The 27,589-nt window shown below is 42.5% G+C and overlaps 1 protein-coding gene across 3 annotated transcripts in view; it reads left to right on the top strand.

Annotated features, from left to right (window-relative positions):
- Nucleotides 1-24,239, top strand: part of MAP3K7CL (MAP3K7 C-terminal like) — a 41,584-nt gene extending 17,345 nt beyond the window's left edge. For all 3 annotated transcript variants that reach the window (XM_084802361.1, XM_084802363.1, XM_084802362.1), the window contains 2 exons: nt 11,500-11,615; nt 23,146-24,239. In XM_084802361.1, the coding sequence (XP_084658487.1) occupies nt 11,500-11,615; nt 23,146-23,326 (297 nt within the window). In that variant the 3' untranslated portion in view covers nt 23,327-24,239. The remainder of the gene's footprint in view (nt 1-11,499; nt 11,616-23,145) is intronic.
- The last annotated feature ends 3,350 nt before the right edge of the window (nt 24,240-27,589 follow it).

Raw genomic sequence — 27,589 nt, 5'->3', positions numbered from 1 at the left:
TGGGGGGGTCACATATCACATATCTTGTGTATCACATATTTATATTCTGACTCATAACAACAAAACTATAGCTATGAAGTAGCAATGAAATAATTTTATGGTCGGGAGTCACCACAACATGTCACAGCATTAGGAAGGTTAAGAGCTACTGTTCTAGTGGAACATAGCGAGTGGGAGGTAAAACCATCAGAAAATTGTTGGTTCAGACTGTGAAAAAATATTTGGTGGACATACTTTCTGATGGACTTATGAAAAGATATCCCAGTAGAACACACCAGAGTGTTTTTTTAAGATGCTAATTTACACTGAATTTTTTAGATGATGTACTCTGGCATTAGGCAAAGGAGATTTACATTTTTTTAAAAAAATTTTATGTGTATGGGGTTCCTATCTCCATGTATGTCTGTGTACCACTTTTGAGCCTTGTATTGTCAGATCCCTTGGAACTACAGTTACAGATGGTGGTGAGATGCCATGTGGTTGCTGGGGGTTGTACCTAGTTCCTCTAGAAGAACAGCCAGTTCTCTTAGCTGTTAGTGTAGCACCTTAGAACCACCACAGAGCCACTCAGATACGACCTGGACTCCTGCGGGAGCCAAAGGTCCCTCTCAGCTCTGTAACACACAAGTGTGTCACACTTCCTTCCAATGGCCAGCCCGTTCAACAGATCATGATCACTTATGTAGGTCTCACTAAAGATTGCTTAGAAGCTGGGAAGGTTATATGGTCACCACACAGCCATCAGGAGATAGTGCTATAATCCTGAAGGTGTCCTCTCCAGACATTAGGCTGTTCCTGTTCCTCTGCCCCCAGCCTCATATGCAGGCTCTTCAGCATGATTCTCTGGATGCTTACATCTTACCACACTTACTCCCACACTGGTCCAGCATCTTCTCCCCAGGCTCCTTTTCTTTCTGGTTTGCTCACACCACACATTACATTCCTTGAATGCTTTTCTCCTATATATGTACTACCAGTAGTATAGTAGGGACCTGAAAGAAACATGGTCTCCTTTATTATGTTGTTACCTCAAAGCTGTTTGATTATCATGGAAATCAATGAAAACAGGGGCGCCATGTTTTAAAAATAAACCAGGAAATCAATTCTGGTTATTATTCCCCCATGAAATTATAAATAATGAGTTCTCCCCCACCTCCTTCTCCCCCCCCCCCCGCCTCTGTGTGTGTGTGTGTGTGTGTGTGTGTGTGTGTGTGTGTGTGTGTTAGAAAATCATTTTCCTACTTGGACTATCAATGGTCTTCCTCAGCTTGGGGCTCAGTCTGTAGGGGATTCACAGCACCCCAGTGATTATCCAGATAAATTTCTCTTAGCGTATCTCTAAGTCCAGTTGAATTTTATAGCTTTAATTCTATCTGGCGTATGGTACAAATTAAATCTATTTACTTATTTTACTCCAGCAAGAAACTTCCATCTTTAGTGATCTTTAATGAGGCAGGCACCATGGTTTCCGACACAGGGCTTTTGATTTTCTCCTTCAGTGCAGTTATGGGATTACCTCTTCCTGGACAGATAGGACTCCATTAGCCTCACAACAAAACCTGCTCAAGGAAATCTGTGTTTCTGGGGTGGGAGATGATATTGAGTTTGCTGTTAACACCTACCAGTTGGCAAGATGTTTGGTTAGGACCTGCCTTTGTCTAGAGCTGTTGCTTACAATCTTTGTTCTCGAAGGCATGGCATGAGTGCCAAAACAAAAAAACAAAAAACCAAGCCAAACCACCACCACCAAAACCCAAGGCAGTGAGACTGAGGAGGGAAAGGCCACTGTCCTGTTGCCATGCTTAGTACAGCCATCCTACATCAAAACGTCCTGTATTAAAAGCGATGCTGCTGCTTTGTGTACAAAAGGAGCCATCCTTACACAGAATAGACCTTCCTTGACAGTTAGACTTGAGTTCTTCTATTTTGTAATTCTTATTACTGAGTGTCATAATCTGCTATGGGAAAATAAATGCCAGTTAGAAAGAAGAGCCTTGTCAGAGGCAGTCCCTGTTCTCCCCACAACCATGGAGAATGTGTTGTCCATTGGCTAGATCTGAACACGGGGTCTAAGTTTACTGCATGCATTGTCCTTGGTTGGTACAGCAGTTTGTATAGGCCCCCAAGGGTCCAGATCCACCAGCCTTGATGGTCTCCTTGTGGAGCTCCTGGACCCTCTGGGTTCTTCCGTCTCCCTGTTCTTCCATATAACTCTCACCTGGAGTCCAGCAGTGAGTCCCAGCCATCTATTCCAATCCCCCTCTGAGCAGAGACTCTCAGAGAGCTTCTATATTGGGCTAATATCCACTTATAAGTAAGTACATACCATGCATGTCTTTCTGGGTCTGGGTTATCTCACTTAGTATGATCATTTCTAGTTCCATCCATTTGCCTGACAATTTGAAGATTTCCTTGTTTTTAATAGCTGAGTAGTATTCCATGGTGTAAATGTACCACAGTTCTTTTTTTATCCATTCTTCGACTGAGGGACATCTAGGTTGATTCCAGATTCTGGCTATTATGAATAAGGCTGCTATGAACATAGTTGAGCAAATGTCCTTGTGTGGTGGAGCAACTTTTGGGTATATGCCCAGGAGTGGTATAGCTGTGTCTTAAGGTAGTACTTTTCCCAGTATTCTGAGAAAGCGCCAGATTCATTTCCTAAGTGGTTGTACAAGTTTGCACTCCCACCAGCACATCCTTGCCAACATGCGCTGGCACTTGAGTTTTTGATCTTAGCCATTCTGATGGGTGTAAGATAAAATCTCAGAGTGGCTTTGATTTGCATTTCCGTGATGACTAACTTGATCTCTTCCTCTTGGTGGGGAGGCCTGGCGCACACAGAGGAAGGGGAAGCAGGCTATCCAGATGAGACCTGATAGGCTGTGGTCATATGGTGGGGGAAGAGGTCCCCTTCTGCCAGAGGTCTAGGGGAGGAGAATAGGGTGAAAGAGGAAGTGATGGGGGGGGGGGGTGGAGGATCGGGAAGATACAAGTGAGGGGATAACAATCGGGATGTGATCTGAATAAATTATAATAAAAATTAAAAAAAAAGAAGAGCCTTGTCGGGTGTCACTACACAGGAGACTTAAAACCTTGTTGTTGAGGATCAAACAACACCAGCTGTTAACTACCAGTTCTCCCTGTAAACCCTGAGAATGAGGTCCCACCACTGCATATGACTCCATAGCAGGAAAGGGCCATTTTCCTAAATATGGTCTTGTTTGTTTCTAGCAATAAGTATAAAAGCTAACTGTTCTGTCTCCACTTTATATGTGAGAAACCTGAGATCAAAGTTTTGTCTAAATCAATTTGCTGATATCTCTTTCTCTTAGTACTTTTTATGGAGCCCATGGGCTATTTAAATTAGTTTTTTATTTTATTCTATTTTATTAAAGACAGGGTTTCTCTGTGTAGCCTTGGCTGTTCTGGACTCACTTTGAAGACCAGGCTGGCCTTGAACTCACAGCAATCTACCTGCCTCTGCCTCCCAAGTGCTGGGATAAAAGGAGTGACCCACCACGCCCGGCTAAATTAGTTTGATAAACTGAGATTTGTTTTGCTTCAAGGTTGGCAAGGCTACTGTGATGTAGTCCTAGAAATGCCTTGTAGAACTTGCTGGGGCTTTCTGATATCCTTTGCACATTCCTTGGTAATTTATAAAGTGTAGCTATAAAGTATCTATTGGGTAGATACTTAATAACCAATCTGACCCCCAGGATTTTTTTATGTTGCTTTGCCAAGAATGCAGACATGTTTGAACATGCAATTCGTGGTGCTTCTATTTTCACAGAAGCCAAAAAAAGCCTCGGGCAAGAATAGCAATGACAAACCTTTCTCTTGACGTCTCTATTGATGCAAACTTCTGGGTCAGAGACCTCAGTGCAAGGTAGAATTACGTGAACACTGCTCTATAATGTTCATTTCTAGGAGAGCAGGTGGGAGGTTCATTTCACATTCCTTTCTTGGGACTAAGTTTCAAATCCCTTGTGGGTATCAGGAGCAATATCTGGTACACCAGGTTCAGATTATATAGTTAGGGAAAAAAGGCGCATTCTGTGTCTACCACTTTAAGAGTGAATGGAAGTTTCTTTTCTTTTCTTTCTTTCTTTCTTTTTTTTTTCTTCTTCTCTGAGAAAGAGTTTTCTGGACCCGCTTTTGTAGACCAGGCTGGCCTTAAACTAACAGTGACCCACTTGCCTCTGCCTCCTGAGTGCTGGGATTAAAGGTGGGAAGTTACTTCTCTTTAGAAAAGACTAGTTTTTTATTTGGAAAGGCATTGACAGACCTCAGTCTTTTCTCTATTAAAAAAAAAAAGATGATGACATTCTTTTACTGTCCAGTGCAAAACCCAAGTCCATCTTACAGCCCCAGAAGAGGCTTGACTCCAAGCTTACTCTCTCTCAGCCTCACTCTATCAGCTGGCGCTCATCTCACGCTGTGGTAGGAACGAGGAATGCTAAAGAGGAGCCCTAATGAAGTACTTGGAAAAAGTTGCTCAGAGAAACTAGTCTTCCTTGGTGCACTTCTTGGTTGAAAAAAATATTTAAGATCAAGTGATTTATTTCTCAATGTGTAAAGTAAAACCAAAGATGCCTCTTGATTCTGAGTTACAGACAGGGCATTGGGTGTTCTCTTCATCAGGCTGAAGTACTGGAAAACAATGATCTTAAATAAATAAATAAATAAATAAATAAATAAATAGGGCAATAGCTTCAAAGCTTTCTAAAGCCCTCTCACTGATGACAGTGACAGGTGTCTCCCTGGTACATACTGAACTTGTCTTTTCTCAGACAGAATCCTGTAAGTCCAGAATCTGATGTCACTTCTGCAAATAGACAATTTCACAGTTTCACTTGAGTATCATAACATACAGTTATCTGGGGAGCCTCTCCAGAAACTTCTTTTAGTGTTTGCCTCAGTGCATCATCTGACATCTGGGAAGTGAAGATGTTGAAAGATGAAGGGAGCCCAGCATCCCTGATTCTGCCACCATGACATCTTCAGTACTGTCCTGGAACTGTGGTCAGGAGAGGATGGGGTGGGGCTGAAAACGGCCAATAGCTTTTACCTCTCTCTTGCCCACACATTGATAAAAGTGTCTTAGATGTATCCTTTGGCTTTGGTGGCCATTCAGGGGGAAAAGTGTGTGTGTGTGTGTGTGTGTGTGTGTGTGTGTGTGTGTGTGTAAGAGAGAGAGAGAGAGAGTGAGTGTGTGTGTTGGAGCTTTGTTTGTTTGTTGAGACAGGGTTTCTCTGTGTAGCGCTGGCTGCCTTGGCTTTGTAGATCAGCCTGGTCTCGAACTCACAGAGATCCGCTTGCCTCTGCCTCTCTGAGTGCTGGAATTACAGGCATGAGCCACTGTGCCTGGGTGAGTTTTGGAGCTTTTCAAAAGTAAATTTTTGAAAGTCCAGTCAGTAGATGTTAGAATATACCTTGTGGGAAAAGTCTGAGAATTCTTGAATTACAATGTTCTTTTACAGTCTCTGGATCTACAGGGAGGACATAAACGCGTTTTACTCCAAGCTGTATATCGTGTAAATTACACAGTATAAATCCCAGCACTTGCTAGGACTGTGTTCTATGCGTTGTAGAAGTGTCAGTTACAATAATATTTTTTTCAAGTCCTTAGAGACCTAAAATAGTAAAAGTTGAATGGCCATAACTGAACGTACTCAAGATCGTCCTTGCTTCAGTCTGAACTAGTTTTCTCCTCTTAATTTCAGCGGACTATGCTTTTTAATTTTGAGAAACATTAAAATGGAGTGTAACCTCTAGTCTCCCCCCCCCCCCCAATAGGCAATCCCGAGAATCAAGGAATAAATACAAACTCTGCTCAACCACTACAGAATGCTTCGCTTCCTAAATATATCTTCTGTGTGGGAAGCTGGGGTCGGAGAATTCAGTTCTGGCAGTTTTGAAGTGAACAGGGCCAGTAGTTTCTGAAGTAGCCAAGCAGAAAACGGAAACGCTTAAGCCGGCTTTGTCCCTTGCTGAGGGGTGCTTGGCAGGGCGCTTTCTCACAGGCTCGTTTCCAAAGGACCGAATACACTTCTGGAGGCCGTGAACCGATGGCTGAGTTGGCGCGGTGTGCTTCAAGCCGCATTCTTGGAATAGGAGCCTGTGGTTTGGTTTCGCTCTTACTTCATCGTGTTAAATTAGTCCTGGTGATTGGGCTGGGTACCAGAGGCTGCCGGACTCTGCGGTGTAATTTAAAACCTTTGCAAGCTCCATCCTCTCAGGAAAGGGGGTGTCACAGAGGAAGTCACTGCTTTGGGCTCTGACCTCATCCAAGCCTCTCTTTGGGCCTTGGGAAACTGTGTTTCAAAGTTGGCTTGAAGTGAGGCTGTGAGAACATCTTTATTTACCCCTCTCAAGCTCCAGTAAGATACGCGGAGTGAGACTGAAGAGCAAGCAGTTGCTGTGAAAACACAGAATCTATGTTCCAGAATCTGAAACCATTGCTTTGGGGGCGGGAGGGCGCATACTACCAGAGGCGGAACCCAGGGCCTCCCGAAAGCTAGGCGAGGGCTCTGCTACGGGCTGCTCTAGGATCCTGGGAATATCTTTACCTTTTCATTGTTCAATGTTTTGGGCTTCCGTCTTTTTGGAATCGGCCTCGTTCCTTGGACAAGAGGTTGGACTAAGAGCATCCAAGTGTAGGAAGTGTAGCGTGGTAGTGAGAAGACAGCAAGGGCAGTGTCTCCTGATGTCAGAAGAAAACACAAACGTGACATTGTTTGCAGCTTCCCTACATCCAGTATGGGGATTTTAGTGGAAATATCTCTAATGGTAGTCGTTAAAATCAAGTGTTGAGAACAAAAACATCGTTATCTTTATTGTTTTGTTTTGTTTTTTTAATCGTCTTATTTCTAGGATTCTACTCCAGGCTGCCTAGCAACCCAGGGTGTCATTGCCTACCTGTCACTAGGCATGGCCCTACCCAAGATTATAAAAGGACAAACCCACCTCCCTCTCTTCCTCTCTACGTCCCTTCCTCTCTCTTGCTCTCTCCTCTCTCCCACCTCCACTCTCTTACCCTCCTCTTCTCTCTCTTTTTTTTTTGTCTCTCTCCCTTTCTCTGTCTCTGTCTCACTCTTTCTCTCTGCTCCTCCTTTCCTTCTCTCCTCATGCTCATATAATAAACCTCTTAATATCATATCTGCTGCGTGGCACATAGTTTATATTTTATATTTCATTAGAATTTAAACCTTATGATGTAGCAGTTTGGTGGTGAATTCAGTAAGTAGCTGGGAGTTGATTTCAGTCTCTTGGTTCTCTGTCCTTCAAGTACCCAGATTCAAGGTGTGCACCATACCTTGAAGAAACTGTTTGTTTTACTCCCAAAAGTTAATGGTTTCTCTAGCTATACCAGGAATTCTCATCGATTATATATATATATTAGTTTTTAATTTGACTATGTCTTAAATGGGCTCACAAACCAATTAAAACATAGTGTCTGGGTTTAAATGTTTCATTACTTAAGCCTACTGGCAGTTCTGTTTTTTGCTTTTGTTTTCTACATTTTATGTATTTATTTATTTTTAAACCTGCTCTGGCAAGTCTTCGCAAAAAAAAAAAAAAACCCTTTTCTGGCTGACTTTTCTCCAATGCATGCTGGCATGCTGCTAATGACATGTGAGCTGCCTGGATCAGCAATGGCGACCACAGCTTCTCGTTCTGTAGTATTTCCCATGTGCTATGTTCAATATCCTTGCCACTGTAGTGAGGACACCAGTTTTGGCCAACACGACGTAATATTCTATTTCAGAGATCCTCGGAGCTGGGCATTTGGCAAGGAGGAGTAATTTCCCCCTTTCTCCATCTGCTCGTCTCCAGACTCATACATTTTCCAGTTTTCCTAACAAGTTGGAACTTGGAATTGATCAACACCAAAGACTTTTTCATCCTCCCCCGCCCCACTCCCGACACCATGTTTATGCCTTGGTGTGGGATGGCCCTCAACCAAGAGCTGGTAGCTCTGTTTTTAAACTGTAAATCATGTTTGGATGTGCTTGGGTGGTAGGAATGTATTTTCTCAGGTGGAATCTTAGCTTAGCGAACACTGCCAGTCACATCACCTCCTCTTTTGAGGAGCTCTAAGACAGCCAGAGAGAGCTGCCATCGAGAGAACGTAACGGCACTGCACACCTAAGATGGTATCAGAGTGCCTGGAGATGGAGTTCGGTCGGGACCTTGCTTGCATAACAATACCCAGAGTCAGTCTCTAGCATGGCATGCAACAGGCACTGTGGCACATGGAGGTAGAGGCAGGAAGATCAGAGATTCAGGGATAACCTCAGCTACATAGTCAGTTCATGGCCAAGTTGATGACATGAGGACCTATTTGAAATCACATGGCAAATAAGTAGTAGGTTGTACAGAGTAGCACATCACTATCCTAAAGTGCATTTGTTATAAAACCTCAATTTTTTAATACTTTCATTGCCTGGAATTTTTTTCTGGGATGCAAACCCCCAGGCACAGAAACAAATTCTTTGATGAATTTTCTGAGCTGGGATACATGTCCAGTGTCTTCAAATGACAGTCAATGCTGCTGACCAGGAAACGTGCTGGTTTGTCCAGCAACCCTTGTGGTTAGCAGGGAGTTAGTTTGACATTTTAAGGTGGGGGAGAAACTTGAAGTTCCCTGGCAATAGGGTAGAGGAAGACAAAAGCTGAGTACAGATGAAGTGAGCCTCAGCCCACAGACCCTGGAAGGAAAGCATCTTAGATGGGCCTAGGGAAACAGAAAAACTGCCTTCACATCAACAGGTATTATGGTTTAAAAAACAGGTAAAACAAAACTTGCCATCTTAGTCACTTCCAAGTGTACAGTTCAGCTGCCTAACTAATCCCACATGCCCTTAGTGCTATGATCACACTGCTTAGGTGAAAGGTGTCCTTTCAAACAGCTTTGAGCCGGGCGTGGTGGCACATGCCTTTAATCCCAGCACTTGGGGGGCAGAGGCAGGTGGATCACTGTGAGTTCGAGGCCAGCTTGGTCTACAAAGCCAGTTCAGGACAGCCAAGGCTACACAGAGAAACCCTGTCTTGAAAAAACAAAAACAAACAAACAAACAAAAAACCAACATCAAACAGCTTTGAAAGCTGACATTGACTGACTGACTGTCTGTCTGTCTGTATGTCTGTATGAATGTATGTGTGTGTGTGTTTCATCATGGCACTTTCATCTGTGTACATGATTTGCTTTGATTATATTCACCTCCCCAATACCCTCACCTGTCCCTTCCCATCTCTCCCTCAAGTTTCTTTCTTAAAGATAAGCTATCTTAAAATATCTACAACTATGAGATATCAGTTGGCCAGATAGACTGGTGTACATCTGTAATTCCAGCTGCTCGCGGGGCTGAAGCGTGAGGAGACAGGTTTAAGGGTCACCTGGACTACATAGTGAATTCAGTGCGAATCTGTGCAATTCAGCAAGATGCTGTCCAAAAGCACGAACTCAGGACCTCTGGAAGAGCACATAGTGCTCTCAACAGCTGAGCCATCACTCCAACCCCGGGTTTTGTAATTTTATGATTATGGGTGTTTTGCTTGTGTGTGTTTTCATGCAACACATGCATGCAGTGCCCTCGGAAGCCAGAAGATGTCAGATCACCTGGACCCAGAGTTGCAGACTATTCCGAGCTGCCATGTGGATGCTGGGAATTCAATCCTACCCTCTAGAAGAGAAGCTGTTGTTCTTAAGTGCTGACCCATCCCTCCGACCTCTGTACCTCTGTTTTTATTTGCACTATAGCGTGCTACTGCTGCACTTTGCCCTTCTGCTATCACCTTCACTCTCTCAGGGATGCAGAGCCTTTTTGCAAGACCTTAGATTCCTTTGGCTATGATGCTAAGTAACTGCTGGATTTGCAGTTCAGGTACTCGCAGGTGGCAGGTGCTGAGCTGGATCCTGCTCGAACCGAGCGTGGCTTATGCTCAGCTGTGTTTACGAGGACAGGAGGATGAAATGTGTGATCTTACGGCTGCCAGGAGGCAGATCCTTTAACAGGGTGCAGATGATTTAGCAGCTTGGCTCTGGAGCCCGGGGTGTGTTGCTTTCATTCCACTGACTGTTAGCCTTGGTGTCTGGCCAGCATAACAGGTGAAAATTGGTGAGTGGGCTGAGATTCTGGGACACAGACTGGAGGAGCCAGGAGTTCCGAATTCCTTTGGCGAGGGCTTTATCTCCTAAGGTGAATTATATTGTTATACTGCTGTGCCCCACTTTTCCATTGTTTTCTTCTGTGTTAAAGAGGATCATGGTTACAGTTGGCTGATGCTGACACTGAGGATGTGCTTATAGGGGTCCAGGGAAAAATGCTACACAGAGTGGTTAGTGTTAGATTCTATATGCATTAAGTTACTAGAAGGAGTCATACGAATGTAATGTTTCAGAATTTTAAAACATCGTATAATTGATTCTTACTGTTAATAATATGCATTCATTGTGCATAGGAACAAATTTCAGTGTGACAAGTCAACAATGCATACACCTATTCCGGACTTTACTTCCTTTGAGTGAGCTGGGTCCTTTTAGCAGTCAGACAGAGCATACACTTTAGTGAATTTCTCTTACTGAGTAAATACAACATCCAAAGAAATCTGCGTGTTTGAAGAATAGAGGAGCAAGTAGTAAGAAATCCATTAAGTCACAGTGGTACCTAGTCAAATACACTATTTAGCTACATAGATTATAATGATGGATAAGACCAAAGAACCTGGTCAACAACAAATTTCCATGGTTCTCAGATTTTACATAGTTTTCCATAAGTAGTAGAGAGCGGTTTAAAGCTCTTTAAAGTAGAATTGATTTCTATTCCAAACAGTAGTGTTTTAAGTCACACATTGTTGATACAGAAAAAAAGAATAAAATCTCATGGAAAGCTAGTAATTGAAAAGTGATTTCTGGAAGTAGGAACTGCCCTCATGTTATATTTAGAAAGGCTTGCCACATGAACCTCTTTTCCTATTAGATGCAAGGGAAGAAGAAGCTCATGTCTAGTCTCTGTTGTACCTCATGTGCCACAAGAAAGGCTTAGGGTCTGATCTTCCTTACAGTCTGTTAATTCTGCCAGCACCATCTCCAGCCTCGAATCCTGTCTCTGAGTTAAGCACACTTCTCAGAGGGAGTCTTTCTCGTGGGAATAGCATCACTCTGATGGACTTGTGCTTCTGGACCATGACATAGACCAAAAGAGGGAAATTAAAGCAGATTACTGGGGTATTTCCACTGATCTTTTCTAAAGCAGTTTACAATTTCCAAGGAGAAATACAAATTAATGGGAAATGTATTTTTTCATCCATACATGCAGGTAACTGACATATAGTAGGTCTCGGGACTCTGGTTTGGGGTGAGATGTCCGTGAACGTCACAGGAAAGCTAATGTCAGCATGGGCCATCTCACAGCTCTGGGTTCCCTGTGCCATGTTGATTGACAGGGCTGCTTTCTGATGCGATGGACTGATTGCTTCTCCTTGTTTGTGCAGCCTCTGCCACCTTGTCACGACTCCGTAGAATCCATGCAGGTGTTTAAACAGCACTGTCAAATAGCTGAAGAGTACCATGAGGTCAAAAAAGAGATCGCCTTGCTTGAGGAAAGGAAGTAAGTACCTTCCTGCTGAGTTTCCTCTATGGAGTAGAGACTGTGGTGGGTGGGGTAGCCCAGTGGGGAGGGAGGGGGGTGGTAGGGACAAACAGCAGACCTTCTATAGATCAAGTATTCTTACCTAGGGACTAGGGAAAAGAGTCGTGGGCATGCTTTCACTCAAAATTTATTTATTTTTTTAAATGAGAGATTTTTATTTAAATGTGTCACGAATTTAAATTGCCAAAATACCATCCAGGGCCATACCGTATTTTCCATGGCCACACACGGAGGGCTCAGGACACTTTGGCTCGATTTTTAATTTATGTTTAAGCAGTAGAGGTGTCATCTTTAATTGAAAACCCTTTCTAAAGGCTGGAGAGATGGCTCAGCTGGCTCAGTGGTTAAAAGCACCATCTGCTCCTCCAGAGGTCCTGAGTTCAATTCCTAGCAACCACATGGTGGCTCACAGCCATCTATCATGAAATCTGGTGCCCTCTTCTGGCCTGCAGGTGTACACACAGGCACAACACTGTATATGTAATTTCCTTATTTAAAAAAAAATCCTTTTTAGATTTATGTAAGTGTATTGACTAATTGCATTTTATAGTCCCAGTAAGTTTTTATCTTGATAACATTTATTTTTACGGGTCTGCTATGGAAAATTATACAATTAAATTAATTAGAGCACTTTAATTTTACTAATTCTTTGTTTCACAAAACCCACTTTAATTGCACTCGGTGCAGCCAGTATCTATCCTCAGTGACTCTAATATTTTATTCTCAAAAAGCCACAAGTTAGACACCTCTCTGGCTGTGTGTCCTTACAGACATATCAGCAACATCTGTTGGTAGTGTTTATACCTCTGACTAAGGAGTGAGCCTATTACCACACAGCTGGAGAGGCACGTCTTACTCCTGTGCTCCTGAAGCCTTGTACACTGAGTGCATCTACACACTAAACAACACTGTTGCCAGGCTGGGAAACAGACCTCCAAAGCATGGCCCTTCTTTACCCTGCTCTTTCTTCTTCACCTGCAGCTTATGAAGCAACACGCTATATTTATTACTTAATTTCTAAATAAAAGAATGTAAAGCGTGTTTTGTTTTGAGAGTCTTCAGGATGGTGATTGGATGCCTGTACATTTGTAGACTGGGGTGGCAGGCTACCATATTTAACCAAACAAACTCAGCCTCCTTTAAATTCCCTGCTTTGCTTTATTCCAAATATAACATTTGACTTAGACTTTTGGCCATAGGGGGTTAAAAACTGTTAAATCAGGGGAATGATTTTTTTTTTTTTTAATCCTAGGCTTTCTTTTGGGTTGTCAAGTCTGGATAAGCTATCCAAAATATTTAGGTTGTATCTGTAAGCACAGTGTGACTTCTGAGAGTGACCAATGTTTGGCTGAGGGAGAGCTTAGGGGCAGTAGCCCGTGACTGTGTTTTCTGGGCTATATTTACTTGTGAATGTGCACACATGAACTGTGGTGGTACGATAAGGAACATCTCACCCAGGTAGCCTCATTTAATTGATAAATTCTTTAGATTGGATCTTCTGGAGGACTTTGTTATATTTTTTCTAACTTCATACGTGACATTTTTATGACAATGTAAAAAATCACCCGCTAAATTTATATGCTATAAAAATTTATATTTTTCTGTGCTGCATTTTGAAATATGACAGGATAATGACATAAGAATGACTGATGTTTGGGCTCTGAGCCTTGTCCTTGTGTTACGTTGAGAAAAATGATAACTTGTGGGTACCACTGCAGCATCAAAATAAGAAAGGCCTACGTTGACTTTAGGAAAGAAGCAGCTAGCTGACTGGGAAGAAACTTTATACAACCTTCCAGGACCACAAAGATGTGAGATTCACACACACACACACACACACACACACACACACACACACACACCACCTCTCTCACACACCCAGGCGACTCATAAGATCAAGTGTGTTTCTGCAGAAGTCATCTTATTTCATCAAATGTATCCTAGTTCTCAAATCAATTGGCTACTCGTAGGGCAAGGACAGATTATTTTACCATTTCTTTTCTCTTTCCTATAGTTTCTGAAGTTCCATTTCTTTATTCCAAATTATTCTATCTAGGTTTAAGATTTTCTGTTTCAAATCTTGGTTGGTAAAATAGAACTATTTTCTTTTCTTTTTCTTTTTTCTTTTTTCTTTTTTTTTCAATTGCCTTTTCTTTAAAATTAACAGCAGCTTCTGCCCCTTCCTCCACTTCCTTGCCCCTTCTCTCTCTGGAGACAGAGTCTCATGCATCCCGGCTGGGGTCAAACTTACCCAAGGATAACCCCAAACTCCTGATGATCCCGCTTTGCCTTCCTACGGTTGAGATCATAGGCCTGTGCTGCTACACCTGTTTTATGAAGTGCTGTGTGTCAAACCCAGAACATTCTGCGTGCTAGACAAGCACTCTCCCAACTGAGATACACTCCCAGTCCCAGCAGCCAGATCTGGCCTGGATGTCACAACCTAGGATCCTCTACAGAACTTTGTACCTGGACCCTGCCTCACTGCATTGGCCTATTACCTTCCCAGGTTGGAGCTGGATGCTGTTTGTTTCTGCTCCACATGCAGCAGTTCCTTAGGGAATACCGATCCCATCTCTTTATACACGTTGATCTGATCTTTCCTTTTAAAAAATTAATTAATTTAGCCGGGCGTGGTGGCACATGCCTTTAATCCCAGCACTCGGGATGCAGAGTCAGGCAGATTGCTGTGAGTTCGAGGCCAGCCTCATCTACAAAGTGAGTCCAGGACAGCCAAGGCTACACAGAGAAACGCTGTCTCGAATCCCCCCAAAATGATAATTTGTTTATTCACTTTATAGCCCCCTCTCCCATCTCCCCTGCCCCCCATCTCACACTCCCTCTTCTTCTCCTATGTCTCCTCCCCTGCTCCTCAAAAAAGCGGAGCCCACAGCATTCCAATTCTCATCACCTATTTCCCAAATACAAGATCACTAACATTTGTAAAAGAAACTTTATTAAAGCTTACATGACACATTGATCCCCACACAATAATAGTGGGACACTTCAACACCCTGCTCTCCCCAATGGACAGATCATTAAGATAGATACTAAGTACAGAAATAATGAAACTAACAGATGTCATGAATCAAATGGACTTAATAGATATCTACAGATCTTTTCTTTAGCAATGGAAGGTAGGCCAATGTGTCAGTAGTCATGTTTAAATTTATTCCTTCCTCATGACTTTACATCACTCTCACAGGCACAGGCTTTCTTTAGCATCTCTTTGTATCCTTATTATCCACCATGGAGCTGGTCATACAGGTCAGATACGAGTAAGGCTGATCTAAGGTGGCCCATGATAGGTTGCAATGGTGCCCTCTGCAGACACATATTCTGTTTGTATTGCTGATGCCAGTAAGGGTTACTAAGATCAACTGTTAAATCACCAAGTGTGGTATGGAATCCATCTTCTCGGGGCGGTTAGCAGTATTATTTTTCATTATTATGCCTCTGTAGTGAACCAGTAATTCATTTGATAACAAACCTTTCTTTGTTTTCAAGCAAGATAAATCAGGCAAGTAGATTTGACCCAAGCCATTAGCATTCCTTTGGCAAGTGGCTCCACGCAAGTGAGACACAAACATTCTGAAGTATTTTAAAAGAGGTTTGCTGCGCTAGAATTGCTGGAGCACAGCCCAGTGTTTGAACTTGAGGCTGCGCTTTTCTTGTCTCTCCAGAGGAGGTCTCCCTGGGCCAGGTTTGGGAGAACTCCCAGCCACAGAAGAGTCAGTACAAGTGTTCCTGGTTTGGGAGAGCTCCCAGGCACAGAAGAAGAGTCAGTACAAGCGTTCCTGGTTTGGGAGAGCTCCCAGGCACAGAAGAAGAGTCAGTACAAGTGTTCCTGGTTGTTGCTGCTGGGTAGATCAAGATAGTCAAACCTTCTCATCAAGAGATAAATCCCATTGACACTTATTTCTGCCTTATGACTAATTAAGTAGAGAGCATGTTCTGCCTTTAGTTGGACTATCTAGGCCTGTTTGCCTGTGATTTTGGTCCTTATAATAGCATATGTTGTAGTGTGTTGTGTCTTTTTGATACATTTTACAAGAATTCTCATTCCACATACATAGCTATGCATCATATAGCTTTAGAAATCTAACATCAGTTGCCAGACATCAATGATCTAGAATATATGATTAAATTACAACCAACTGTAAAGGCTGCTGAGTTTCAGACATAATTATATTTTGTCTGATAGAGAAAACATTTTTCCAGTTGATTGGGAGACTGACAATGTCAGAAAAGGATAGAGTTATAAAAGATTTAAAGATGCTTCTTACTGAAATTTCCTGTTTGATAGGTCCGGACTCTGCAGTGTTTTCAGTGTTGTATAGCTGCAGTCATGGTTGTAGATTATTTTTATCAGCAAGAAAGAAATCTTGTAGTTTTGAGCAGTCCCTTTTATTGTCTTCCTACCTTAGGTATTTTAGCAAACAAACCTATATCCTGTCTCTACCAGCTTGCTGCTGGGCATTTTTTTTTAATTAATGTAATTGTGTGATATGTTTTTGATGTGACTCCCAGACTGTCATAGCATAATGTTTCAAGGTTCATCCATGCCTTACACACCAGTGCTTCCTGCTTTTTATTTGCGGATAATGTCCTGTTGTATACATCTGATTTGCCTCTCACTGGAGAATGTGCATTTGGGTTGTTTGCACTGGTTAGTATTTTGAATAATGTCATTGTGAACATTTGTGAAAAGTTCTCATCGTGTGTCTCCTTGCCAGCGCTCACCCCACCCTTCTGATGAGCAGTCACAGCGCATGGGAATGATGTGTCACTGTGGTTTTGATTTACATTTCCCTCATGGCAACGATGTTGCACAACTTTGCGTGCACTTCTGGGCCCTTTCTATATTTTCTTGGAGAAATTTTTATTTAAAAGTGTTGCCCAGTTTTAAGAGGGGTCTCTTTTTGTTTTTTAGTAAAAGGATCATATACCATTAGTGGGTTTGAGTAAAGCCTTAGAAGGGGGTTTTGTATTGAGAAGCTTCAAACACCATAATCTTCATGTCTTACTAAGATAGGATGGAGAACAATGCCTTATCCATGCTATGTACTGCAGTGTACAATGTAAATAAAACATTACAGGGAACATTGTAAGCCTTTGCTGACTGCAAAAATGGCCCCTTTTTGTTTGCTTTTTGTCATGGTATTTAACTCATTCTGAAATTGTCAACAGAAAATTTGTATGTTTAAATAGAAACATTTGTTGCCTTAGGTTATTTTCAAAGACATGCTTTTAGGCTGAAGTTTGGGGTTGGAGAGGACGTCAGAGGTTGCTGGCATAGCGTCAACAGGGAAGGACCAGTTCTTTCTGCACTATTCCACTGGTGTGTGTGTGTGTGTGGATGGGTAGGGAATGAGGTTTTGAAAACAGTTTGTGTGGTGTGAACACACAAAGAATTAAACCCCTCTCTTATACTCCAAGAACATGGGTCTTAAACATATGGGCAGTCTAGAAATTGGGTTTTAATTGTAGTAAAGAAACAATAAGAGGGATATTTTGTAACTGCTTAAATGATCTAGTATTTATACTAATGAAGACACAGGAGGAGTAAACTGAGGTTAAAAACTTGCTAGGTCAGTGAGGTAACTTTATTTTCTGAACTATATACAAAATATCTATTTACAAGCCTGATTCTAAGACTAAACTACTAGCTCTTTAGAAATCTCTTTCTCTATCTCTTAGCTGGAGCTCCTTCTGGAAAGGCTCTTCCAAACCAAAAAAAAAAAAAAAAAAAAAAAGATATACAGAGATATTATAGGTCAAATTACACTCTTGACAGGCTGCACCATGTCCTCTTCATGGGATTCGGGTGGGGAACTCAAAGTCGGGATGGAACTGGTTCTCCTTTATAGTGGCATAGCTCACAAAGACCACCCAGCCGACTTTGCCTCAGGTCATAGATTGAGCAAAGAGCTCTCCCAAGCAACCAGCCTTAAAATAGGCAGGAACTTTCCATTCTTTAGCATTCTTATCTATGAAGGCTTTTAGAGACACATCCAAACTTCAGCTTTTAGTTTGCTAACAATTCGGTTTTCTATACACAATAATCGGATTCCTGTAACATCATTTTTCCACAAGTGTTTACAAAAGTGAGTAAGTCTTGTTCTCTCTTTCTCATGATGTCTTGTCTGTGCATGTTGCCTCCTGGGCAAAGCATGGGATTGGAGTTCATTCCCCAGCAGTGACGAAGTGTTTTCTGAGACCAATCTGCCAGTGAGAATAAACACATTGCCTGGGTGGCTCTTCGTTGTAATATTTGCTGAGTAAGTGATGAGAAGACCATAAAATTGATTGCTGGTGACCTTGTGTGGGGAGGCAGAGGAATGGCCAAAGGACTTTTCTTTTACTTAAATAGCTAGTTTTGTGTGAAATATCAATACTGCAGACATCATCAGGCTGTGAGATCACACTTTTATTTAATTCCCGAGGGACCATGGGCTTTCTAAAGCAGTGCTGTCTAATCCCTTGACTGGGATCTCATTCCCATCTGCCTCCCTGAGACCTTGTTAAAAGGGACATGGCATTTAAGTATCCGTAATGAGTAAATCTTTAAGTAGATTTCCTTTGCTAAAGAGAAGGAGTAGATGGAGGAAGCACCTTGATTTTTATTTTATCCCTCACCCCAGGATCCGCTCAGGGTGACAGATAGAGTGGGTCCTGCAGTTTCCTTTACGTACAGTAGTATTTCTCGCAAGGGGACTCTCCTCTTCCTCTCCAATCCTGGACGAGGCTAATACCAAGGGAAATGTCTGATTTCACAGCCAAGAAGTGAGGACTTTGTACCTTGTATCTAGTCAGTGAGAGCCAAGGGTGATGGCAAGCCACCTGTAATGCCGCTGTCTATGGCAGGCTCTTTGGGTCTAATTAGCAATCCCATGAAAATTAAACCCGTGTTTAGACTCAATCTCTGTGTACAGTGTTCTCCTTTGGCCACACCTCTGCCTCCTCATGGCTCAGTACATGTATACACTTATTTATTCATGAGTATTCAGCACCATTATTCAGATCAAGTTTTGGAAGTCTCAACACCATTTGTTATTCCTCCATCTTAAAAAAGAAAGGAAAAAAAAAAGGAAGATAAGACCTTCAATGCTTTATCTTGAGGCATCTGCTTTTCTACCCCTATATAAATTTGGGGCTCTGGGCTCTGGACACTTATCTTTCAAGTACCACCACCGATTCAAGGATTTCAGATCTTTATTTTAAAATAAAGTTTACCCTATAAAAACATTACTATGTTATTGCCTTAGTATCCAAAACTGTTAACTTCATCAGAGCCAAACTGTCTAGAATTTTAACTTTTTTTTCTTTTCTTTCATTCTTTCTTTTTGGTTTTTTGTTTGTTTGTTTGTTTTTCAATACAGGGTTTCTCTGTGTAGCCTTGGGTGTCCTGGACTCGCTTTGTAGACCAGGCTGGCCTCAAACTCACAGAGATTCGCCTGCCTCTGCCTCCCAAGTGCTGAGATTATAGGCATGTGCCACTGCACCCAGCTAGAATTTTAACTTTTTCTAATAAAAATCCTTTGTTAGTTTTGCACGTACTGAAGACCATGATAAGGATCTTTCTCTTGCCATATTTTGGTTACAAGCCTAGCCTTTAATGGCAGAGCTATCTCTCTAGCCTGATAGTGACCTCTCTAGATCAAAAAATATTTTACCATTAATGAGTCAATTTCTTGGAACCTGAAGAGTTTCCCACATTTTGAAATTAATTTCCACAAAATTTTAATCTTTTCCTTACTGACACTTTCACTTCTCTCTTTCTTTCTTTACAAGTAAAACTTTTCCAGGTATGAGGCTTAGGAGGGGGCCATCTGATGAGTCACGGTAGATGCTAAGGGTGTGGCCTTTGACTGCTGAGCTGCATCATTTGGAGTGTTGTGCTACAAGTTTTTGGTCAAACTAAGATTCCTTTAGTTTTGGTCCTCCACCCCATATCATATTACATTGGTGAATGATAGACATGAGAGCCCGAAAAACCAAAAGTGGGATCACATTCTACCTCATTGTAAACAAGGAATTCTTCTTGGAACCATCTATTCATAAAACAGTTTTAGTAGTTAGGTGTGCTGGGCCTTACTTGGGACTTACTAACAGGTGAACATAAAAATGTATAAATAAATAAGTCTCTACCAGGAGAGACTTTCCATGCAGTTATAAAACCAGCGAGTCTGTGGATGGTCACTGCTACAAATCAAACGACAGACAGCATCAGGGGACTAACAGACGTCAGACAAGGAGTCAGGACATTAGCCATCGGTAGAACCTACACCCTCGACTATGCAGTGGCAGCAGAGCTAAGTGCTTTATTGCTTTAGTTACATGGCATAGGCAGTGTAAGTGAGGGCAGCCAGCCAGGCCAGAGATGAACGATGGTTGAACGATTTGTAGCAGTTCTCTCTTTCAACCCATATAGGTGTTCTGCTCATTAATTTCTTTAAGATAGTTACAAGAAAACTTCTACTAATCAATATTTAATTATCGGCATTTTCTGCCTTAACTGTACTCTGGGACACAGAGAACTAAGCATTTAATCAGGACAGCCTTGATTTCTGCCACTTCTTATTAGCTGTGTGGCTTTTTTTTTTAATTAAATGGAGCCCTTTGAGTTAGACTTCTTTTAAGATATAAATGATCTTTCCCTGAAGTACTTTTTCCTTCAATTAGTCATTTGTCGAGTATTTATTGGGAGCCTGTTGTATTTTAAGCATCTAGGAAGATCCAGAGATCAGTCGGAACCTAAGAACTTAGTGTATGTGCCTGCGTGCTTTCCACACCCTCCCCTTCCGTCCTGCTGGGTGCTTCTTTTATGATGCTCGGTTTTGCTCAGCGGATACCAAATTTAGTGACTAAGGGACTCTGTCAGGCATAGGAAGAAAATACTAGAATTTCTATTCTGATTTAATTTTTGCCTCTTTCAGAGATAACTTTATTTCAATGGTTTCAAATGTACAGAAACTCCAATGCTTATGTGTCTTGTACTGGATTTACCAGTTATTAAAATTTTCCCAAAATGTGCTTTGTTCTTCCTCAACAATGAGGGATTTTTTTCTTTATTGTCTAATATTCCTCACGTTTGCATGTAACTTGTATGTTTCGGGTTGAGTGGGCGATAGCACAGACAAGATGTTGCTCCTCACAGGCACATGCTACCCATTTGTCTCCTCAGTAGTGGCGACAGCGCTGTTGTCGTGCTTGAAGCAATCATCATGGCCTCCCCACTCCTCTACCCTTTGCAGATCCTCAGATTTTGTGGGAATATACTTTGTGAACAAGTGAATGTATTGTTCCTCATCAGATTTTCTTTCACTCACTTGTTTTAGCATCCAGTATTATCTCATTACATAGCCATATTTGGGTATGCTTTATATTATACAGAATACATTAACACACATAATTCATGAGTTAGTCTGGATTTGTCCAAAGTGTGATTTTTTAAAAGCAATAGTGTGTGTGTGTGTGTGTGTGTGTGTGTGTGTGTGTGTGTGTGTGTGTGTATTAGGGTCTCCCTGTATAATCTAGGCTAGCCACAAGTTCCTACCTCAGGCTGCCAAGGGCCAGGATTATAGGCATGCACCCATCACACCTAATTTTTAACTAACGGTCTTAAACGCTCAAATGGCTCAGATCTAAATGAACAAGACAGTCATGTCTTTTTCTATTTATGGATTATTGGAACATTACAGATAGGGTTTGTGATCAGAAAAGGTCCCTTGCTCCAGTAGCCCTGGACTTATTTCCAATATAAATGTGAAGATGAGTATTTTATACCCATTCTTCTGTTCCTCTCATGTAGTATCAGGTCAGTGTAAGAAGAAAGAGAGAGGCTTTTAGGAACGGAATCCTTCCTGTGTGGGGTTCTGTATCATGATGCAGTCAAGCACACTGGATGCTGGGCCATCAGGGCATGTTTCTTGTCCCACTTCTTAAAGAGAATGGTATTTATTTATTTATTTATTTATTTTTGACATAGCATGCATGTTGTGTCCGGCATTGTAAGTTATCTAGAGCTAAACATACAGGAGGATGTGTGTGTGTGTGTGTGTGTGTGCTCTTTATATTGAAATACTAAGCCATTTTATTTGAGCATCATCAGATCCGTGGGGGTCCTGGATCCACTGCCTGATGGGTCCTCAGGGACAACTGTGTGTGTGTTAATACTAGAGAAACACATGGCGAACAGTGCCCTCAGAAGCAGACCCAGGGCCCTGAGCTCATGGCTGGGAAGAGCTCTGCCACTGAACTCCAGCTTAACCCTCACGAAGATCTGTTAAACTGAGACAGAAGAGACGAAAGAAGCTAAACCCTGAGATTCAAGGACAAAAATTCAATAAAAGACAAAGTTGCTTTCCCCCCAGTGACAGTGGGCAGGGCCTCAGTGTATACTGCATTCGTAACTGACAGTCTTTTCCTTCCTTTCTAAAGTAATACTTTCAGTAATTATTGGACCTTGTTTCACATTGGCATTTTGTTTCTCGGAAATAGAAATCCATTGCTGTTTTATCTTTTAAGCAGTCAGCACTTAATTTTTTGCACTTAAAACACACACACACACACACACACACACACACACACACACACTCAGAGTTTAAAAGATCATTGTTTTGGATAATTGATCTATAGGTCTTTAGAATGCATCCCACGTTTTGGATATGTTTACTGGAGGTGCTAAGTTAAAGGTCCCCAAACCTGTGGTTTTGTAGAAATTAAAATAAAAAAAGATCCAAGTTAGGCATTGTAGTTCACAGCTATGATTTCAGCACGTAGGAAGCCGAAGCAGGAGAGCTGCTGCACATTTAAGGTCACCTGGGCTACACAGTGAGTAGGCAACTTGGGTCTGCCGAGTAAGACCCTATCTCTTCCACGGTTGATGTGAGTGTAAACTAGTGCAGCCGCCGTGGAAATCAGTGTGAAGGCTTTCCACAAAACTAAAAATAGAGCCAGCCTCTGACCTAGTTACCTCTCCTGGGCACATACCCAAAGGACTCCACATCTTGCTATAGACACACTTGCCTATCCCTGTTGATCTCCTTTTACAGTGGCAAGGAAATAGCATCAGCCTAGATGTCCATCAGCAGATAAACAGAGAGTAAAACACACTACATGTACCGAGCAGGGGAGGACTGCGGGGAGTAGCCCATGAGAGTTGAAGCAAAGAGGCTTTAAGGGAAGTGAGGAGAGGACAACAGAACCAAGTGTTCTGGGGTCAAAGGGCACAGTGGGGGAGAGAGGGCAGGGAGATGAGGGAAGAGGGAGATATGTGTAAGAATCCCACGTAGAAGGAAATCTGTTTCTTTGTAAGCTAATAAATAAATAAATAAATAAGTAAAATACTTAAAGAAATGAAAAGGGGAAAGTACAGGTATGCCATTGGCGATCAGAGGGTAAACAGCGAGAAGAACAGTACAGACTGTTGCATGTGTTTGCAGTGATGTTTCTGCTTCTACCTGTCCTGCGCCCCACATTTCAGGAAGGAGCTCATTGCCAAGCTGGACCAGGCAGAAAAGGAGAAGCTGGACGCCGCTCAGCTGGTTCGGGAATTTGAGGCTCTGACGGAGGAGAACCGGACACTGAAGATGGCCCAGTCTCAGTGTGTGGAGCAACTAGAAAAACTCAGAATCCAGTCTCAGAAGAGGCAGGGGTCCTCCTAACATCAGGGATGACACGTGAGCAGCCGAGGCTGCTGACTGCACTGCGCTGGCCAAAAGGATGTGCATCTTAAAGGAACGGAGAGTAAATCTATCGCTTCTCTTTACTACCTACATGGCAAGTGCTTAGAATGAGTTTAGTGCTGCCTAGCTTGAGAGAGGGATACTTTATTTTAAGCGAGGTCATTAATGCAAAGCTATCACCATATATATTTTCAGAGATCAGAGTTCTTTTCCAAAGATATATGTATATATTTCTTAGTTAGAAAGATATGATCATCTGATACATTAGAGTAAAAAATAATAAAAATAGAACACTAACTGGCCCCCACTGAAAAAATCATGAGCCATAAAACAAGCCAGTAGGCTGTTCACTGTAGTTTCATATCTGTGTGTTTTAAAATTTTATGCCTTTTCATATTTCAAGTCTGCTCAACTACAAGCCATGGAAACTTCTCTGCACATAGCTGTGCTCGGTATTGTTAGATGTAGCTCTTCAACGATGGATTGTCCTAAGAACAAATGGTTGCATAGCCAAAATGCTTTCTCATGAAAACCTTAGCAGACGTGTCCATGACCAATGCTCACAGGCACCAGTGCTGTCTTGTCTGTAATAAGGAATGGAGGCCGGCTGTGCTTTCTCTGTTCCATGCTAAGACACAGTGTGTGTGTCTTTGGGATCTGGGCATGGGGAAAGTGGAGATCTATCACTCAGACAGTACGTTGTGGAATGTGTGTCAGATCAGTGACGTCAGGAGATGTGTTAGACCAGTAAAAACTGACAGGGATGTAATGTGGGTTCAGAGTTAAAGTGACTTCCCTTCGTTGCAGCCACCACACTTTCCCACCCATCTTTGTTCTGTGTCCATTTCTAGTCACGTGACTTCTTTTTCATTAAACATGGATCAAAAGTGCAGCCCTGTGTCTTGCTTTGTTCTTAAACCAACTTTGTGCTGGGAGTCGCCCTGGCTAGAGGTTATTCTCAGCAGTATGTACTGAAAAAAGAAGTGAAGTCCTTTGTCAGGGGGGAAACCTAGGCTTCTCATCTCAAACACTTTCTCAGAGTGCTAATGCTGATTATGAGGTATCATGATGACCTTACACAGAGACAGCGGTGCCCAACCAGGCACGATGTTTCTCCAAGGGCTATTTGACAGCATCTAGAAGCATTTAGAACAATATTTATCATTTGTGTGTTTATATTTATGTACATGTATGTGAACATATGTATATATGTGTGCATGAAGCCCATCTGATGGTCAGAGGACTTCCTGGATCAGTTCTCTTTTTCTACCTCACAGGACTTTGGGGTTGAACCAAGGTTCTCGGGCTAGGCAGCAAGCAGCTGCTGGCCATCTTGCTCAAGACCTTTTCTTTGGTTGCCACAATTAGGACAAAAGACACTTCCGATATAGAAGCCAGAGCCCAAGACCGATACCACACGCATGGCAGCCCTTTCTAAAAGGAATCATGGCATTCAACGATATGTCAAATGACAAAGAGTGATGTTCCTCAGGGTGAGCCAATCAGGGTGAGCCAGTCACTGGGGATCCTGGGCACGGAATGGAAGCCCAGGGGCTGCTTCTTATGTGGTACAGGGGCTGGGAGGCCTCCCTATGCTGGTGAGGAAGCTTTTCTGTGAGTCTCCAAGCCTGGCTGTGAAGCCTGGCTAACACCGTTTGTTTCTTTATTTTATATTTATTGATTTATTTATTTTAGTTTTTTGAGACAGGGTTTCTCTATGTTATCTTGGCTGTCCTGGACTCACTTTGTAGACCAGGCTGGCCTCGAACTCACAGCGATCCATCTGCCTCTGCCTCCCGAGTGCTAGGATTAAAGGCATGCGCCACCATGTTGCTTTATTTTTTGACCCAAGGTAAAAAACAAACAAAACCCCAAAGCTTCCATGATCCTGGCTAGGCCCTATTCTTAGTTGTTTGTTTGTTTTTCAAGACAGGGTTTCTCTGTGTAGCCTTGGCTGTCTTGGACTCTCTTTATAGACCAGACTGGCCTTGAACTCACAGAGCTCCACCTGCCTCTGCCTCCCAAATGCTGGGATTAAAGGCGTGCACCACCACGCCCAGCTTAGTTATTTGTTTCTTAGTCATGGTGAAGTTTAGAAGTACTAACAGAAAGGAGACTCTATTCCCCAAATTTTCACGATCCTGGGGCTTACAGAGCTGCAGAGTTTGATCTCCCCAACTGCTCCTCTGACGGCGGCTGGATGCACCTAGAGAACACGAGTCGTTATGGCCTTTTGTGGAAAGTGAGGGCAGGGAAACAGCCCCTCTCTGGCAGGACGAGCAGTGGAGCAGGTAAAGCTGTTGGGATGTGCCGTAGTCAACGTCCTATTGCCGTGAAGAGAGAGATGCTGTGAACATCACAGCTCTTATGAAAGGAAAGCATTTAATTGGGGCTGGCTTACAGTTCAGAGGTTCAGTCCATTGTCATCACGGTGAGCAGGCAGATGCGGTATAGGAGAAAAGCTGAAAGTTCTGCACCTGGATCATCCAGATTAGCTGAGAGAGAGAGAGAGAGAGAGAGAGAGAGAGAGAGAGAGAGAGAGAGAGAGAGAGAGAGAGAGAGAGAGGCTAGTAGGCCTGGCTTGAGCATTTGAAACCCCAAAGCCTACCCCCAGTGACACACTTCGTCTAACAAGGCCACACCTGCTTAATAAGGCCACACCTCCTAATCCCTGTCAAATAGTGACACTCCCTAATGGCCAAGCATTCAAATGACCCATGAGGGCCATTCCAATTCAAACCACCACAGGATGTCACCAGGGTCATGGCCCAGAATCACTGTATGAATAGCTTTTGTAACCCTGCTAGTCTCAATGAGAACATTTGACCCAGGCTTTCCAAAATATACATATTTGTCCCTTAGAAGTAAACTTTTCCCCAAGTGCATTTTCAGTAGATTCTGGTTTATTAAAATGTGAAATATCGCCAGGTGTGGTGGCGCACGCCTTTAATCCCAGCACTCGGGAGGCAGAGGCGGGCGGATCACTGTGAGTTCGAGGCCAGCCTGGTCTACAAAGTGAGTCCAGGACGGCCAAGGCTACACAGAGAGACCCTGTCTCAAAAAACCAAAAAAAAAAAAAAAAAAAAAAAAAAAGTGAAATATCTTCTATTGTATTGCAAGTCAGAGAAACATAAAGGCAGAATTTGGCATTCATTTGACAACTACCCACAAACCTTACTTACCAATGTACAGATCACTACGAATTTGCCATCTTCACATTATAAAGCCACAGTGTAGTACTTGCCTGGCATCGAGTGAGAGCCTCAGGTCAATCCCCAGCAACACAAAAAGGGAAAATAGAATTAAAGTATTCCTGATATATCAATATTGTTAGTATTATAGAACTTTAAAAGTCAACGCACTGGTCTTAGCATGAGTGTGAAGGTGCTTGCCTTAGAGCAGGAATTAGAGAGTTAGGAAAATCTCATTATATTTTGCAATTGCTCTACTAAAAGGTCTGTTATTTGTGGGCCATTTAGTTTGTGCAGACACGAAAAGAATGTGATCAAATATGGCCAGCAGCCAAATCTATTGGAACTGGCAGAGCTTGTTTCTCTAAGTCACAGAGGGCTTTGGTACATTATCAATTCCGTACAAACAAGGAACGGGATGGACTTGAAATTCAAATGTAATTCAACCCCAGATCTATTACACACTTCACAAATGCAACAGCAGCAGAGACTGCGAAAGCAAACAGCATAAAGAATTAGGGACAAGGCCAGGTGTGGTAGTGCATGCCTTTGAATCCGAGCACTTGGGAGGCAGAGGCAGGTGGATTGCTGTGAGTTCGAGGTCAGCCTGGTCTCCAAAGCCAAGGTCTAGGACAGCCAAGGCAACACAGAGACACCCTGTCTCAAAAAAACCAATAATAATAATAATAATAATAATAATAATAATAATAATAATAATAGTTAGGGATAAGCCGTCGGTTATAGTGTGTTGATGAAGAAGGAGAAGAAGAAGAAAAAAAGTTAGGGATAAGCAATCGGTTATAGTGTGTTGATTGCACTAAAGAGAGAGAGGTACAGGAAGGAATTGAAGGAGGCCCCTAGGAATGTGCGAGGTCTTGAAGTGGTAGCCATGGAAACTTAGCAACAGGAGGCAGGGATGGGAAGTACACAAGGAGTGGAACTCACATCAAATAGACAGTATAAGTAATTTAAACACAGAAGGAGAAAAGCAAGATTCAGTGGGCCCCTTTTGGGTCAGACTGTACCAGGTGCTATACGTACAGGTATCCTC

This window comes from Acomys minous (genome assembly GCF_964271855.1).
Source record: "Acomys minous genome assembly, chromosome: 11".
Lineage (NCBI taxonomy): Eukaryota > Metazoa > Chordata > Mammalia > Rodentia > Muridae > Acomys > Acomys minous.
Note: the sequence above shows the minus strand (reverse complement) of the source record. Positions and strands in the feature narration are given on the sequence as shown.